Source organism: Pogoniulus pusillus, chromosome 16 (genome assembly GCF_015220805.1).
Source record: "Pogoniulus pusillus isolate bPogPus1 chromosome 16, bPogPus1.pri, whole genome shotgun sequence".
Classification (NCBI taxonomy): domain Eukaryota; kingdom Metazoa; phylum Chordata; class Aves; order Piciformes; family Lybiidae; genus Pogoniulus; species Pogoniulus pusillus.
In genome coordinates, this window is record NC_087279.1 from 16305433 (window position 1) to 16321718 (window position 16286).

General features: G+C 56.3%; 1 protein-coding gene across 6 annotated transcripts in view; it reads left to right on the forward strand.

Annotated features, from left to right (window-relative positions):
• The first annotated feature begins 3257 nt into the window (after window positions 1-3257).
• Window positions 3258-16286, forward strand: part of CELSR3 (cadherin EGF LAG seven-pass G-type receptor 3) — a 32745-nt gene continuing 19716 nt past the window's right edge. For all 6 annotated transcript variants that reach the window (XM_064156769.1, XM_064156773.1, XM_064156770.1 and 3 more), the window contains exons 1-4: window positions 3258-6385; window positions 12592-13224; window positions 14848-15070; window positions 15505-15620. In XM_064156769.1, coding sequence (XP_064012839.1) covers window positions 3274-6385; window positions 12592-13224; window positions 14848-15070; window positions 15505-15620 — 4084 coding nt within the window. In that variant the 5' untranslated portion in view covers window positions 3258-3273. The remainder of the gene's footprint in view (window positions 6386-12591; window positions 13225-14847; window positions 15071-15504; window positions 15621-16286) is intronic.

The following is a 16286-nucleotide window of genomic DNA, read 5'->3' on the forward strand; positions in this document are numbered from 1 at the left end:
GTTGCAGAGACATGATTCCATGGGTGGACTGGTCAATAGACAGGGAATTGGCTGGATGGTCACATCCAGAGGGTAGTGGCCAACGGCTTGATGTCCAGATGGAAAGGGGTGATAGGTGGTGTCCCTTAGGGGGGGTCTGTATTAGGACTGATGCTGTTTAGTATTTGCATCAACACTATAGGGAGCAGGACTGAGTGAATCCTCAGCAAGTCTGCAGATGACACCAAACCGAGTGGTGCTGTCAATATGCCAGAGGGATGGGATGTCATCCAGAGGGACCTGGACAAACTGGAGGAGTGGGCCCAATTAAACTTCACAAGGTTCAACAAGGCCAAGTGCAAGGTCCTGTGCTCGGGTTGAGACAATCCCCATTATCAGTACTGGAGAGGACATGATAGAGCGCTGCAGAAAAGGACTCAGGGGTACTGCTGGATGAAAAGCTGGACCTGAGTCAGCAATGTGCTCTTGCAGCCCAGGCAGCCAATGGCATCCTTGGTGATGTCAAAAGAAGCATGGCCAGCAGATCAAGAGAGAGGACTCTGCCACTTTATTCTGCTCTCGTGAAACCTCACCTGTAGTACTTTGGCTTTGAGAGCCTCAACACAAGATGGCCATGAGCCTGATGGACCAAGTCCAGAGAGCAGGGCCACAAAAATGATCAGAGGGTCTGAGCCCCTCTCCTACAGAGAGAGGCTGAGTTAGAGTTGCTCAGCCTGGACAAGAGAACACCCCAGGGAAACTTTATAGTGGCAAGAGGCAATGATTTTAAACTGGAGAAAGATAGATTTATAGATTGGACATTAGGAGGAGGTTCTTTACTATGAGGGTGATGGACCACTGGGACAGGTTGCCTAGGAAGGTGGTGGAAGCCCCATCTCTGGAGACGTTCAAGGTCTATCTTGATGAGGCTCTGAGCAACCAGATCTAGCTGGGGATGTCCCTGCTTACAGCAGGGAGGTTGGACTAGATGACCTCTAGAGGTCCCTTCCAATCTAGTGCATTCTATGATTCCACAATCTTTTGGGGAGCTACATAGGAGCTGCATAAGGGGCTCTGGTGGTGTTGGCACAGGGATCCCCCTGCTCCTCAGCCTACCCACTCTGAACCACTGCCCACCCAGCACAGCGGCACAGGTGCTGCTGCAGTCCCCTTGGAGCCAGGTGTGTCCTGTGCACTCTCAGCCCTTCCTTACCCCAGCCTAAACGTCCCCACCTGCCGATTTCCTCTGCTTTCCTCCTCAACATGGCTCTTTCCTCCCTTTTATGCACCCCAGCCACTGTGCCTCAGGCTCTTGTCTTCTTCAACAGGATGCAGCCAAGGATGTTTCCCTTGCTGCGGCGCACTAAACGCTAATGAGGACGTAAAGCCCTGTTATGCCTAAGCCTATTACAAGCTTCAGTGGATTAGGCTGTGATATTAGTTGATTGAGATCAAACCAACAGCTAAGTTGCAAGGCTGATGTGCTAATGAACCTTCTCAATACAACAGTCCCAAACTGAATTTCCCTTGGAAAAGTGCTGTGGGGTTTTGTTTTTCTCATGGACGCTGGAAGAAAGCCCTGAAAGTTCATTCCCAATGCTGATGCCTCAGCTGGAGGGTGGGGGTGGCTGATGTCTGCATCAGGGCACAGGAGCAGGCCAGCTAAATCCCTGCCACACACCTGAGTGCCCAAGGGTGGCTGTGATGCTTCTGCAGGTGTGTGAGAGCATGACTTCTCCATGCCACAGGACAAAGGGAAGCCCCTTCTCAAACACGCAGTAATACAACCATCCCTGGGGAAGTCACCCTGCCCCAACGATAGAGCAGGGGCACAAAGACTGTGTTTGCCTCCTGTTGTACTGGCAGTGCCACAATAGCAATGCCAGTGGCTGTAAGCAGAGGTGTGCATGAGGCCTGGGACCCTTGCCTGACATGGCAAGCCTTTTAGCTGGGAGGCTCTGAGATACCCTCCCTGAGACACGGGCAGGTGTTCCTGTGGCACCAGGCAAGAAGGATAAAGAGCTGGATATGAGCCAGCAATGTGTGTTTGCAGCCCAGGCCACCCACATCCTGAGCTGCATCCAAAGCAGCATGGTCAGCAGGTCGAGGGACCTGCCCTCAGCTCTGGTGAAACTCAGATTGCAGTGCTGTGTCCAGCTCTGGAGCCTTCTGCATGGGAAAGACATGGACCTGTTGGAATGGGCCCACAAAAAATGATCTGCAGGCTGGAACACTCCTCCCATAAGGAAGGTTGAGAGCTGGGGTGGCTCAGCCTGGAGAAGAAAAAGCTCTGGGGGAGAGTTTAAAGGGGAGTGACATGAAAGATGGGGGACAGTCTTTTTAGCATGTCCTGTTGGGACAGGTCAAGGGGTGATGCTTTTAAGAATGCAGATCTAGATTCAACCTAAGGAAGTCAGGTTTTACAATGAGAGAGGAACAGGTCACCCAGAGATGTGGTAGATGGAAAAGTTCAAGGTCGAGTTGGATGTGACACTTGAGTAGTAACTTGAGCCAGCTGAAGATGTCTTTGTGCACTGCAGAGTGGTGAGCTCAGGACCACTGAAGGCTCCTTCCGAACCAAATCATTCAATGAGTAGAGGCTGCCTGGGGTGCACCTCCTCACCGCACCCCAGCAGCTAAGCCCTGCCGACGCCCCGGTGCGCCGAGGGGAGGCCGGGCTGTACTGCTGGCAGCCATGACTGGAGCTGGCATCGCTGGCTACGCGTGCCTGAAGGGCAGCCGGGGTGGAGGCAGGCTGTGCCGGCCGGCACCTCGCCCGCTGCCCCTGCGACGTAGGCGGACACGTCCTGCCCGGCAGCGCCCGTGCCTGCCGCGAAGCTGGGCGAAGCTCCCGAGGGCTAGAAGCTCACTTTGGGGGCAGGCACGCCGCGCCCCGGGGCAGGTGAGCCGCACACGCCGGCGGCCACTCGACACAGCGACACCAGAGGACACGACCCTCCCGTGACACGTCCCTGCACGGTGCCCGTTCCCCACCCCCACCCCCCAGCGGAGCTCCGGCGGGCGGCACGGCGAGGCGCACAGCTGACGAGCAGGCGGTCAGCGCCCACCTGCCCTCCCCCAAGATGGCGGCGCCGGGGCAGGCGGGGGCGCGGGGCGGGACGGGGCGGGGCGGCGGGAGCCATGTTGGGGCTGCGGGCGGAGCCGCCGCCGCTGCCAGCCCCGGTAGCAGCAGCGGCGCAGCGGGGCGGGGGGCGGCCATCGCCGCCGCTAGGCGGGGGCGGTGCCGAGCCCAGCCGCCGTGCGCCCGGGCCGGGCGGCGGCCGCCGAGGCACCATGGCGGCGGAGAAGCCGGTGGCCGCCCCGAGCCGCTGCTGCTACCGCCGGCCCCAGCACCGGGGTCCACCTCCGCTGGTGCTGCCGTTGCTGCTGCTCCCTTTGTTACCCCCCGGGCTGGGGGCTGCCGCGTCGCCGCCGCTGGGCTGGGGGCCGCCGATTCGCAGAGGCTGCCCCGCCGCCGTGCCGTGCTGGCCGGCGGCGGTGCCTCCGGGTCTGTCCGCGGTGCCGCGCCGCCGGTTCCCGTCGCGCTGCCCGCCCCGCGCCGCCTCGCTGCGCCCGCTCCCCTTCCCGTCTCCATCCCCGGGGCGCCGGGGCCGGCGCGCAGCCCCCAACCGCCACCCGCTGTTCCCCCAGTACAACTATCAGGCGGAGGTGGCAGAGAACCAGCCGGCGGGGACGGCGGTGGTGACGGTGGCAGCGCAGGACCCTGATGGGGGCGAGGCGGGGCGGCTGGTGTACTCCATGGACGCCCTGATGAACAGCCGCTCGCTGGAGCTCTTCAGCATCGACCCTCGGGCTGGTCTTATCACCACCACGCAGGCCCTCGACCGCGAGAGTATGGACCTCCACTACTTCCGTGTGACGGCCGCGGACCACGGCACACCCCGGCTCTCCGCCACCACCATGGTGGCCATCGCCGTGGCTGACCGCAATGACCACGACCCGGTCTTCGAGCAGAGCGAGTACCGGGAGACCATCCGGGAGAACGTGGAGGAGGGATACCCCATTCTGCAGCTGCGGGCCACTGACGTTGACTCCCCACCCAATGCCAACATCCGCTACCGCTTCATTAATGAGCGGGCTGCCCACGCTGTCTTTGAGATCGACCCTCGCTCTGGCCTCATCACCACTAGTGGGCCAGTGGACAGGGAGAAGATGGAGAGGTACTCCTTGGTGGTGGAGGCCAATGACCAAGGAAGGGAGCCAGGGCCTCGCTCGGCCACGGTCAGGGTCTACATCACAGTCCTTGATGAGAATGACAACATCCCTCAGTTCAGCGAGAAGCGCTACATCGTCCAGGTGAGAGAGGACATACGGCCCCACACTGAGATCCTGCGTGTCACTGCCACAGACCTGGACAAGGACAACAACGCGTTGGTTCACTACAACATCATCAGCGGGAACAGCCGTGGTCAGTTCTCCATTGACAGCATCACTGGGGAGATACAGGTGGTGGCCCCACTGGATTTCGAAGTGGAGCGGGAGTATGCCCTGAGGATCCGGGCTCAGGATGCAGGGCGCCCTCCCCTCTCTAACAACACTGGCATGGCCAGCATCCAGGTAGTGGACATCAATGACCATGCCCCCATTTTTGTTAGCACCCCTTTCCAAATCTCTGTCCTGGAGAATGCTCCCCTGGGCCATTCCGTCATCCACATCCAGGCCGTGGATGCAGACTATGGAGAGAACTCACGCCTGGAATACAAACTGACAGGGGTCTTGGCTGACACACCCTTTGTAGTGAATAGTGCCACAGGCTGGATCACAGTCAGTGGACCCTTGGACAGGGAGTCAGTTGAGCACTATTTTTTTGGGGTAGAGGCTCGAGACCATGGCTCCCCATCTTTATCTGCCTCTGCCAGCGTTACCATTACTGTCATGGATGTCAATGACAACCGCCCCGAGTTCACCCAGAAGGAGTATTTCATCCGCCTGAATGAGGATGCAGCAGTGGGAACCAGCGTCCTCAGCGTCACAGCGATCGACCGAGATGTGAACAGTGCCATCACCTACCAGATCACGGGAGGCAACACACGCAACCGCTTCTCCATCAGCACACAAGGCGGGACGGGGCTCATCACTCTGTCTCTGCCACTGGACTACAAGCAGGAGAGGCGCTACGTGCTCACTGTAACAGCCTCTGATCGCACCCTGCGTGACAACTGCCACGTTCACATCAACATCACTGATGCCAACACACACCGACCTGTGTTCCAGAGTGCCCACTACTCTGTGAGCATCAATGAGGACCGACCCGTGGGCAGCACTGTGGTAGTGATCAGTGCCACGGATGATGACGTAGGAGAAAATGCCCGCATCACGTACTACCTAGAAGACAATGTCCCTCAGTTTCGCATTGATCCAGATTCTGGAGCCATCACTCTTCAGGCAGAACTGGATTATGAGGACCAGGTCACATACACGTTGGCTATCACTGCAAAGGACAACGGGATCCCTCAGAAAGCGGACACCACCTATGTTGAAATCATGGTGAATGATGTTAATGACAATGCCCCTCAGTTTGTCAGCCCTCACTACCAAGGCATCATCTCTGAGGATGCACCTCCCTTCACCAGCGTGCTCCAGATCTCTGCCACCGACCGGGATGCCCACACCAATGGGCGAGTGCAGTACACCTTCCAGAACGGGGAGGATGGGGATGGAGACTTCACCATAGAGCCCACCTCGGGAATCATTCGCACTGTCCGCAGGTTGGACCGTGAGAACGTTCCCGTCTATGAGCTTACTGCGTATGCTGTGGACAGGGGAATCCCTCCTCAGAGAACTCCTGTCCATATCCAGGTTACCATTCAGGACGTGAATGACAATGCCCCTGTCTTTCCCGCTGAAGAGTTTGAGGTCTTGGTAAAGGAGAACAGCATTGTGGGCTCTGTTGTGGCTCAAATCACAGCCATCGACCCGGATGAGGGACCAAATGCCCAGATCATGTACCAAATTGTGGAAGGCAACATCCCTGAGATATTCCAGATGGACATCTTTTCTGGAGAGCTCACAGCCTTGATAGACCTGGATTATGAGACAAAACCTGAGTATGTGATTGTAGTGCAGGCCACCTCTGCCCCTCTGGTCAGCAGAGCCACAGTCCACATCAAACTCATTGACCAGAATGACAACAGCCCTGTTCTCAAGAACTTCCAGATCCTTTTCAATAACTATGTGTCAAATAAGTCTAACACCTTCCCTTCAGGGATCATAGGGAAGATCCCAGCTTATGACCCAGATGTGTCTGACCGGCTTTTCTACACCTTTGAGCGGGGAAATGAACTGCACTTGTTGATTGTGAATCAATCAAGCGGGGAGCTGAGGCTGAGCCGTCAGCTAGACAACAACCGTCCACTCGTGGCCTCCATGCTGGTGACTGTCACAGGTAGGGTGTGAAAATCATTAAACCTTTAGTGCAGTATCTTTGGGGGGCTTGGCATAGTCCCCTTCAGGGGACTCTACATCAGGGTGGCAGGTTGGGGACCGGCAACAATGTTTGTATTGAAAGTCCCTTCCATTCAGGGAAGGCTTTGGGAGGGGTGACTGTGGAGGGCATGCTGCTGGGGAACGCACTGTAAGGGGGCTGAGGCTGGAGGTGGGCTGCAAGAACAAAGCATCGTTACTCAGATGTGAGGATTGCTTGTAGCTGCTGGTGAGACACCTTTGGAGGGGCTGGCACCAGCGAGGCTGTGATGTGCACTGTAGGGTGCTGGCCAGGCAAGCATCTGGTTCCTGGGGTAGCCAAGCTGCTGGCCCAGGAGGGGTGGCACACTGCTTCACTCTCGAGCCTGGGTGACTCTTCTCCCTGCTGAGACTGAGCACTTCCTGGCTGTGCTCAGGAGGGAGCAATTGAACTCAGTGTGGAGGGAGCTCTCTTAAAGATAACCTGTCTGTTGTTAGCATTGCAGATTCAGTCCATAATCTGGCTGTGGCACCTACTGACACCTGCATTTTCTGGTGTGGCTTTTAAAACCTGGTACCACCTTTCTGCAGCCAACTTAGCACTGCAGGGCACAACTGTGACAAACCTCAGAGCACAGAGCTTAAAACTCTGACATCATGTGTGTTGCCAGGGCATCCAAATGCAGATGCTAGCAGCAGCTGCCAGGTTGACTTTGGGGAGCGTTGGAGTCTCCTCTGGCCAAGCCAAGAGCAGGACAAAGATGAACCTATGGGTTCATCTGTGAGCAAGCAGGGTCTGAACTTGGAGCTCCCCACTGCCTGAGCTTTGCCTTCACCATCAGCCTTTCTTTGCCTGCGGATGCATGATCTGAAATGGAGGCATCTGTCCATTGCTGAACTAGGGAGCAGCTCTGAGAGAGGGAGGACAAGAGCCTTTTTTGGAGACGCCAGGCACCGAATTAGGAGAGTGCCCAGGGATTCGTTAAATCGTGATGCTTCTCTGACCCTCAGCTATCAGCTGCCTTTTCATCCTCTCCCTTTCACTCTCTGGCTTATTCAGTGAGGATAGGATTCCTTTCAAATGACAAAGTGAGGGCTTTAAGAGGAGACCTGCTCAAGGCAATTCTGCATGACCGGCACCAGCCCATCGTGGATTTGGGTTCTTTGGGGGGTTAATTGTAACCACGGGGCTGACTGAGAGTGGGTGCAGGCGCACACATGCCCATTGCTGGAGGTGGGGGTTAGTTCTGACCTTTGCATCTTCTGCCCGAGTGTGTTTATGCAAGCCCTGCCTCCTCTTGCACTTAACCCTGCACAAAGGCAGCAGACAATCACATCCCCAAGTCCTGCATCGAGCTGCCTCGCGGCAAGGGGGCCCTTGCAATTAGAATGTCGTCATCTTCCAGTGGGAAGGGAAACTGGGAGAGGTGTGCTTGCAAAGGAGGAAAGATGGAAGGCAAAGAGCCATAGCAGGGCAGGGAAGCAAGACACTGGGAAAAAGGCCTTTTGTTGGCTTTGGCATTGGCTGTTGAGGTCTGATTTGGGTTTTCGGTCTTTATTGTTCGTACCCCCCTGCCCAACTGGCAGCCCTACTGGCCCCATGCTGTTGCTGTGTGCGGGAGGAGGGCGGGCACATTGGCAGAGCTGGCGGCCAGGACATTCAGACCGGGCTGCATTGTTTGTCCCAGCGCAGCGCCGGCAGAGCTCCTTCCTCCTGCAGTAAGGCAACAATAGCTCCTAGATGGTCAGAATCCGAGGAAGGAGCAGCGTCCCTGCCCGCCTGTGTGCTTTATGGTCCCTTTGAGAGAGGCTAGGTCCCCTAAATCACAGGGCAGTGGGCCCTTCTCTCTGCCTGTGAACTGTGTGTTCTCAGCTCAGCCCCTTGCAGGAAGCAGGGAGGACTTGAGCCATCACAAAACAGTGCCTTTCCAGGTGGGTTGACAGCCTCAAAACTGACCCCATCTCCTTGTCTTTGCATGGACATCTATGGCTGCTAAACACTGCTCTCGGCTGCTGAGGATGCAAGACAGTTGGGTGGTGAGGCTGTGCCAGTGGCCAGCAGCACAGTGTGGAATTGGGGCACTGTAGAAGACTGGTGTCTTGTTGACTTTAAACCATTCCAGACTGGTTTCACTGGATTTTTGTTCCCATTTGGGGAACAGTCTTGGAGTCTTCTTGGTATATTTTAGTCCCTGTCTTCAGAGCTGCTGGGATAGTAACATTCATACTCTGATAAGAAATGTTCACCTTACCCATACCTACCTCCTTTCCTAACTTTTTCATTTGGAGATGTTTGGGTGGTGCAGGCAGAGCAGTGCCTTTTGCTCTCTCGGATGATGGGTCTGCTGCTCAGAGGACAGGTGGTGGTGCACCAAAACCTATTTCTGAGCCGGTCTCACCACGCGAGGGGTAGAGGTGCATCACCTCCTGGATCAGAGAGACTGTTTGAGCTGAGCTGCCTTCTTCCCAGTCCCTGAGAGGATGAAGGCCAAAATGTTTGCTGTAGGGGAAGAGTGATCTCTGCTAGCTATCCAAGCCTCTTGCCCGTGCCTTGTGCTCCATGGCAGGCTGGGTTGCTTCCCAGGGATCCTGAGAGCCTCTGGAAGCACAAGAAGACAGGAAAGATGGGGTCTCAACTTGGCTGACTCAGGAGGCCATTGAAAATGATCAGCAGCCTTGTTCCCCCTGAGAGGTTTCCAAGGTAGTGTTGGAGCTCCATTCCCAGACTGACACTAGAGCTCCCCAGAAGAAGTCTGCTGCCCATCCTGCTCTCCAGCCTGAGTTCTTTCTATACCTTTCCTGCTTTTGAAACTGGTAATTGTCAGTCTTGGAACTGCAAACATGATGACCTGGTGCTGCCTAGCATGGGGGTTAGAGCCCCTCATGTCCCTGCTCTCTGCTCTTTTCCCTGTAGGCATGTTTCCAGGGCTCCTCACTTTGTTGTATGAATATTCACCAGGCACCAACTCTCCAGCCACAGGATTTAATCAGAAAGGCTGAGCATTTGTGATTAAAATGCTTCCCAAGGGGGTCAGCGCCTCCAGCCAGCACTGAGCTTTCTTTTGGTAGCTTTTTTTTCCCCACCCATTTGCAGCAGGTCATTCTCTTAACCATCTGCTTCCCCTTGCACAGAACAGAGGGAGGAGACAGCCCTGTGTGTGATGCTGAGGTGTTACAAGGAAGCTTACCAAGGAGGCCTGTGGGCCCAGAGCTGGCTCTGCGCTGCTGTGAGGAAATGGAAAAAAGGGCACTTGGGCTTTCATGCCATGGACTGGGCAATGCCAAAGGCATCAGGCACCTTGCAGTCCACCTCCCAGGCATTGGTGCCCCAGGACTCAACATTGCATCAGTAAAGACCTGCTGTGGCAGGAGGGTTGGGCTCGGTGACTGTTTGGGGTCCCTTGCAGCCGCTAACATTCTGTGGCTCTGTAAGAGCTATAAATAAAGCAGATGCCTGCCTGTCTGCAGCTGGGTGCTGGGCAGCCCTTAGGGAGAGCAAGAGCTGCTTCCAGGTGAACCATGAGCTAGAGAGAGGAGAGCGGGAGGCAGCTGGGTTGGAACCAGGCTCATACTTGCCTTGGCCAGAGTGGCAAACTGAGAAGACCAAGGGAAAGGAGAGGGAGTGGGAACACAGCACAGCTTCCTGTTGGGAAGGGAGCTGATGTCAAAGCAGTGGCTTCTTGGAGTATAGCCTCGCCAAGTGGTCCCCTGGGGAGGAATGTCAGCCTGCTCATGACTTGGGGAGTATCTTACACCAAAAGTAACTGAGACAGGCTTGTGCCTTTCCCCTCATTCCTGCTTCCTTAGGGCTGGATGATCTTGGCAGCCCATGGGCCACTTGCAGAGAAAAGGTGCCTTGGGGAACACAGGTGATAATGCCAATTCCTTGTGCTGAGCCCAGGCAGGTCTTCTTCCCTGACACAGCCAGCCAAGTGCTGCATGGAGCTGTTTGGTAACCACTGTTCATGGCGCCCTCCATGTCAGAGCTGGCACAGTGTTACCTAGAGGGGTGGCTTCTCACCTTGTTTCCATATGGAGTGGGAGCAGTTTGATTTCAGACAGAAGCTTCCTCCAAGAGATTAGCTCTTGGGTGACTGTACTGGCATCACTGCTCCCTCAGCCTGATGTGAGCCTTATCTCCAGAGCACCAGCCCCAGCACCCAGGCTGGTGTTTGCACTGGAATTTGCAGGGTTGCCAGAAAGCCTTCACCTTCTGAAGAGCAGAAGAGAGAGGGGGAAAAGGGAGGCATTTCAATCTTTAAATCCTCCTGTGCTGTGAACTTCAAACGGGGCTGAGGGAAATCAAAAGGCTTTGCAGTGCAGCAGCCATGGGAAGAGAGGAACAGTGAAGGCAGCTTTCTTTGCACATAAGGCTGGGAGCTGGGGAACAAGTAACAGACAGGGAGCTGGTGTTTACACTCCTGGTCCTCATCAGGACTGGGGCTTGACCAGGGTCCTGGGCTACCTGCTGCCCCTGATGCCACCTTGCACTGAGTTTCAGGAGATGAAGCAGTGTTGCTGGGTCTGGCTGGCTATGCCAGGCTTATTTTGCTTGTGGCCTTGGCTAGCCAGGGCTGCCTGATGGCAATGGTCTGGCCATAGAATTATTTGGCTTGGAAAAGACCTCTGAGGTCATTGAGCCCAACCATCAAGATCTCTGATCCAGGCTGGAAAGGACCTCTGAGATCTCATCATCAAGTCCAGCCACTTAGTCTGTCCTGGTAGTGGTGCCCATTTGAACAGCCACCCAGGTCACATCAGAGTGCCAGAGATGTGCCAGGTGGTTATGTCCTGCTTGGCAGGATGGGCAGGGAAGCTGTGCCTTCGCATGCCTGAGAACAGGATCACCTTTGACGATGTGGACCCACTCCTGCTCTGAAGATTAGAATGCAAAGATTACAGTGTGAGCACACAGCTCTCCTGTGCTAATACCAGTAATACACTGTGTGAACGTCTGGGGCTCTCAGATCTTTGGGAGGTGGGAACAGTAGGTGATAGCTGTGTGCTGCTGGTGGCTGTGGGGCACTGGCACTGGGGTGCTGGCAGTGGGCTGAGACGTGGATTGCCCCGTTTCACCAGGAGCAATGAGTTTCTTTATCAGCTTCCCTGAGTGTTTCTGGGGTCACAGAAGTTGGTGTGGTCCTTGTTTCATCATGTGAAAGGTTGGCTCTGCCTGCCAGATCCTCTGCTAGGGGGTGGAGGGCCCAAAGGAGGAAGACTGGAAGACAGGAGGTGTCCTGGAGCAGCAGGCAGGCTTTTCCCCATTGGGTGTCCTGTCCAAAACTCCTAGCAGAGGTGCCTGGAGTGGCCTGAGCAAGGGGGACATTGGCAGGCAGCTTTGTTGGAATACTTCCTGGCAAAGCCACTGTCTGGAGTCTCATGGAAAGGAGAGTTAGTGACTGATCACTGCCCAGACTTCTGCCTGAGCAAAGAGAGGAGGAGCAATGGCCCCAGCAAAGGGCCTGCTGGCTCCTTAGTGTGTCTGATGTGGGTTGAGGTGCAGCTGGCTGCCAAGTCCTGGGAGAGAGCAGGCAGGCACAGTCCAAGTGTGTGTGTGCTCCTGTGTTCACACCTGGGAGATGGCTTATGTGGTGCAGTGTTCCTGGGTGAAGGAGTTTGTTTCTGAGCAAAATAAAGATTAAAGAGAATTAAACAAACCAGAAATTGGCTGAGGGAGGAAGAGATGCAGAGCAGATGGTGAAAAAGGGGGAGACCAGCACGAAAGCTATGGAGACCCTGGAGGAGAGAGGAAGGAAATGGCAGGAGGAGAGTGCAGGGAAAGGCATCGTGGGGGAGGCAGACAGAACACAGCAGGGAAGCAAAACACCCTGGGCTCTGTCATCACTCCTGTGTTTGCCCAGCCTCTTGCTGAGACTTCCTTCTGCCTGATTGTCACCAGCATCTGAGAGCTCAGTTTGCTGCTGAGATTCAGGACAGGGAACAAACCTGAGAGTTACCTCAGTGGAGAGCCTGAAGGGAAAGAGAAAGTGCAGCCACACCAACTGCTTTCCTTCTAGCCCTGGTGGCACCCTGTTAGCCCATGGGGCTGTGGCTCCAAGCTTCCTTGACCAAAGGCTTGGGCCTTTTCGGGGTTACACTAGGGTGCAGGGCTCTGCCTCAGAGTGGGAAGGAGTAGATCCTCTAAGCAGCAGGCAAAGACTTGCAGCATGTCCCTGTCCCCTCCTGCAGATGGAATCCACAGTGTGACAGCCCAGTGTGTCCTGCGAGTGATCATCATCACAGAGGACATGCTGGCCAACAGCATCACGGTACGGCTGGAGAACATGTGGCAGGAACGCTTCCTGTCCCCACTGCTGTCCACCTTCCTGGAGGGGGTGGCCACTGTGCTGGCGACGCCCAAGGAGGACATCTTCATCTTCAACATCCAGAATGACACAGACGTGGGCGGTACAGTGCTCAATGTCAGCTTCTCGGCCCTGGCACCGCGGGGCGGGCGCTACTTCAGCTCAGAGGAGCTGCAGGAGCAGCTGTACATGAAGCGCATGGCGCTGACAGGCGCCTCCATGCTGGAGGTGCTGCCCTTTGATGACAACGTCTGCCTGCGGGAGCCCTGCCAGAACTACATGAAGTGCATCTCTGTCCTCAAATTCGACAGCTCAGCTCCCTTCATCGCCTCCCCCTCCACCCTCTTTCGGCCCATCCACCCCATCACCGGCCTGCGGTGCCGCTGCCCGCAGGGCTTCACCGGGGACTACTGTGAAACAGAGATCAACCTCTGCTACTCCAACCCCTGCCTTAACGGTGGGATCTGCACCCGCAAGGAGGGGGGATACACATGTGTGTGCCGCCAGCACTTCAGCGGTGAGTGCCCAGGGCTGGGGACCATGGAGGGATGAGGGCACAGAAGAGTGGGTGCCTTGGCGTTGATGTCACCTTGGCAGGGTGATTCTCCCAGTGGGGTTGGGGATGTTGGAGTTCCTGTTTGTCCACAGAGGTCTTGCTCTGCTCCCGGCTCTCCGTGTTTCCATGGCACTGGATGTGCAGGGCTGAGGTTGCCATAGAAATCTGTCTCGTAGGGAGGTGACATGGAGGGCTCTTGGGGACTCTGCCCACCACCTCCCAGCATTTTTCACACAGCAGGAAGACCAAACTGGACCATGCCAGGCTGGGACATAGGAGGCTTCTCAGCCCTACCCCGTGCCCATGAGGTGATAAGCTCTGGGACCATATAAAGTGCTGGTTTCAGCTAGTCTGGCAGAGGTGTGGAGTCCGTGCTGGCCCCATATGTGGTGGGTGAGTTGCTACCCACCCAGAACAGAAGGCAAGGCTGGGCCTAGCTGCTCCACCAGGCAGGATCCAACCCAGGCAGATCTGGTTCTGGCTGCTGGGGGAATTGCTCAGCCAGACAGTATTTTCTTGCCATAAGTATCCAATAAGCCATGGAGACCCATGCCTGGCCACTGGCAGCTTGTGGGTGAGAGAAGGTGGTCTGTGGCTGCTGGAGAGGGAGCCCCTGCCTTGGCCTCCCTGTTGGGAGGGAGTGTGGCAGCAGATGGCTGCCTTGGAGCTGCTCTGCTGTCAGTGGCTCCTGGTGAGATAAGCGGAGTCAGTGGTAATTAACCCCCAGCATTTGAAGCATGAACAGCCATTAGCAGAAGGGTTAATGAGCTCATTTCCCTGTCACTTTGTGCTATTTCCTCCTTCTCCTTGCATGCCACAGAGCAAGTAATGGGCCTGGGGTGTAGGACTGCAGCTGAGTGGTTCCCTTCATGCTGTGGGGACACCAAGGGAAAAGGGGCTGGCCAGATCTCATGCACTGTACTGCTGAACTAGCTTGCGGTGTCCTCACTACTGGTGCTACAAGGTGCAAGAGTATTTGATGCCCCTGATTTGGTTGGTTTCCACTTGTCTTTTGTTCCTATGTCAGAGCCTACATGCAGGATTATGAGGCTTCTGGTGCTGTGGATGAGACTTTCATAGCTATTGGTAGGGGAGCTCAGTGATACTGGGCTGTCACCACACCCTGGAGCCTGGACTGTGATGTCCACCCCAGGCCTGTGTCGTGGCAGTGCCCAAGGAGGCACTCTTAGCATTACCAGGACTTTTCCTGGTTTGTCCTCGCCTCTCCAACCTTAGGACTGCAGCCCAGATGTGGTCAGTCCCCTCCTGTCCCATTCTCATGCCATCCTGTGTCCAAAGTTGCCTCTTCAGCCAGACCTGGTATCCCACCCAAGCCAGCAATTTGGGCTGCAGGGCTGACTGTGATAGCTAACTTGCTGACTACTGTGGGGACACCTGGGTGACATTTGGGTTGTCACATTCTTTGCCTGCCCCTAGCCACCCCAGAAGCTCCTGTCTCGTGGCTGCCCTGCCCCAACCCTGGGTTGAGGTCTGCACTCCCAGGGCAAGAAGTGGATGGGTGGCTGTCATGTGCCTGTCCCCCAGCGGGAGCACGCCCCAAGCCTTGCGTCTCGCTTCCCCCAGGTGAGAACTGCGAGGTGGACAGCCGCTCGGGGCGCTGCGTGCCCGGCGTGTGCCGCAACGGCGGCACCTGCACCAGCGGTGCCGACGGTGGCTTCCACTGTCAGTGCCCGGCCGGCGGCTTCGAGATGCCCTTCTGCGAGGTGTCCACGCGCTCCTTCCCGCCACGGTCCTTCGTCATGTTCCGGGGCCTGCGCCAGCGCTTCCATCTCACCCTTGCCCTATCGTGAGTTCTCTCCTTCCTTCCTCCACCAGATGCCAGTGCCCACTGGTTCACTGGCCTGCTCCGGTGGCTCTTGTGCACCCTAGGCCTGTCCAGAGGCTCGCTGATGCTCTCCAGACCCCTGTGCTACCAGCTTTGCCTCACCATGGGGCTGCTCTGGCACCTTTAGCCAAAGGACTCTTGTGTATGCACTGGCATGTCTCCTTTGCTTATGCCCTTCCCTGCTGTCAGGTCTCTGCCTCCATGCCAGGACTCCATGCTCCAAAAGCATCTGCTGGATCGAGGTCTCATTCCCTTCTCAGCTGGACTTGTACCCAGACCAGGCCCAGGTCTCACCCTGTCCCTGTGCTGGAATGCTGACGTGTGCCATAGGAGAGCAGGGATCTCCACATGCTCCTTGTGCACATCCTGCCTTCCTGGTTCTTCCCATGCCCCAGGTTCAGCACCGTGGAGCCCAATGGCCTCCTGCTCTACAATGGGCGCCTGAACGAAAGGCACGACTTCCTGGCAGTGGAGATCATCCAGGGACAGGTCCAGCTGAAGTACTCCACAGGTAGACTTGGCCCTGCTCACTGTGGGACTTGTGCTGTGGGAGCTGCGGGGAGAGCAGACTGCTGCCCTGGAGGGAGATGATGCTGAGGGAAACAGGGTAGAGCATCAGGGGATGGATGCATGTCTCAGGCCCCTTGCTTGGCTTAGGAGTGCGAGTGGAGCAGGGGGGTTGTGAACAAATCAGGAGAAACCTTTTTGGGATCTTTGCTGCTCTTCTGCCCTTTTGTGTTACCACAGCCTTCTCTTCCTGCCTTGCCATGAGCTAGTCTGGAGGAGGAGGACCCTCCTTGGTAGGCCTTGTGCTGTTGCTGTGTCTGTCCTGCTCCCAGACTACCTGTCCCAAGGGGTGTCAGAATCAGCTGCCAGGAGGACTGTGCCCTCGTGTTAACAGCTGGGGCTTCCCTCCTGTCCTGGATCTGGCAGTCCTCCCTGCTCACTGGCACAAAACAGCTGGTGGCCATCCTGCTACTGCTTTGGTTGCACTGGTCTCCCTGGGACAAGGCAAATGGGTGGTACCAGGACATCCTGGCAGTCAGCCTGGACAGAGAAGTGGTGACTGCCAGTGCTAGAACTGTGATTCACCCTGACTCTGCTCCTTGTGCAAGACTTCAGCAAGCAGAGGCTGATGTCCTGAGACTGTCCCGCTGAAGCCCTTCTCCATTCCATC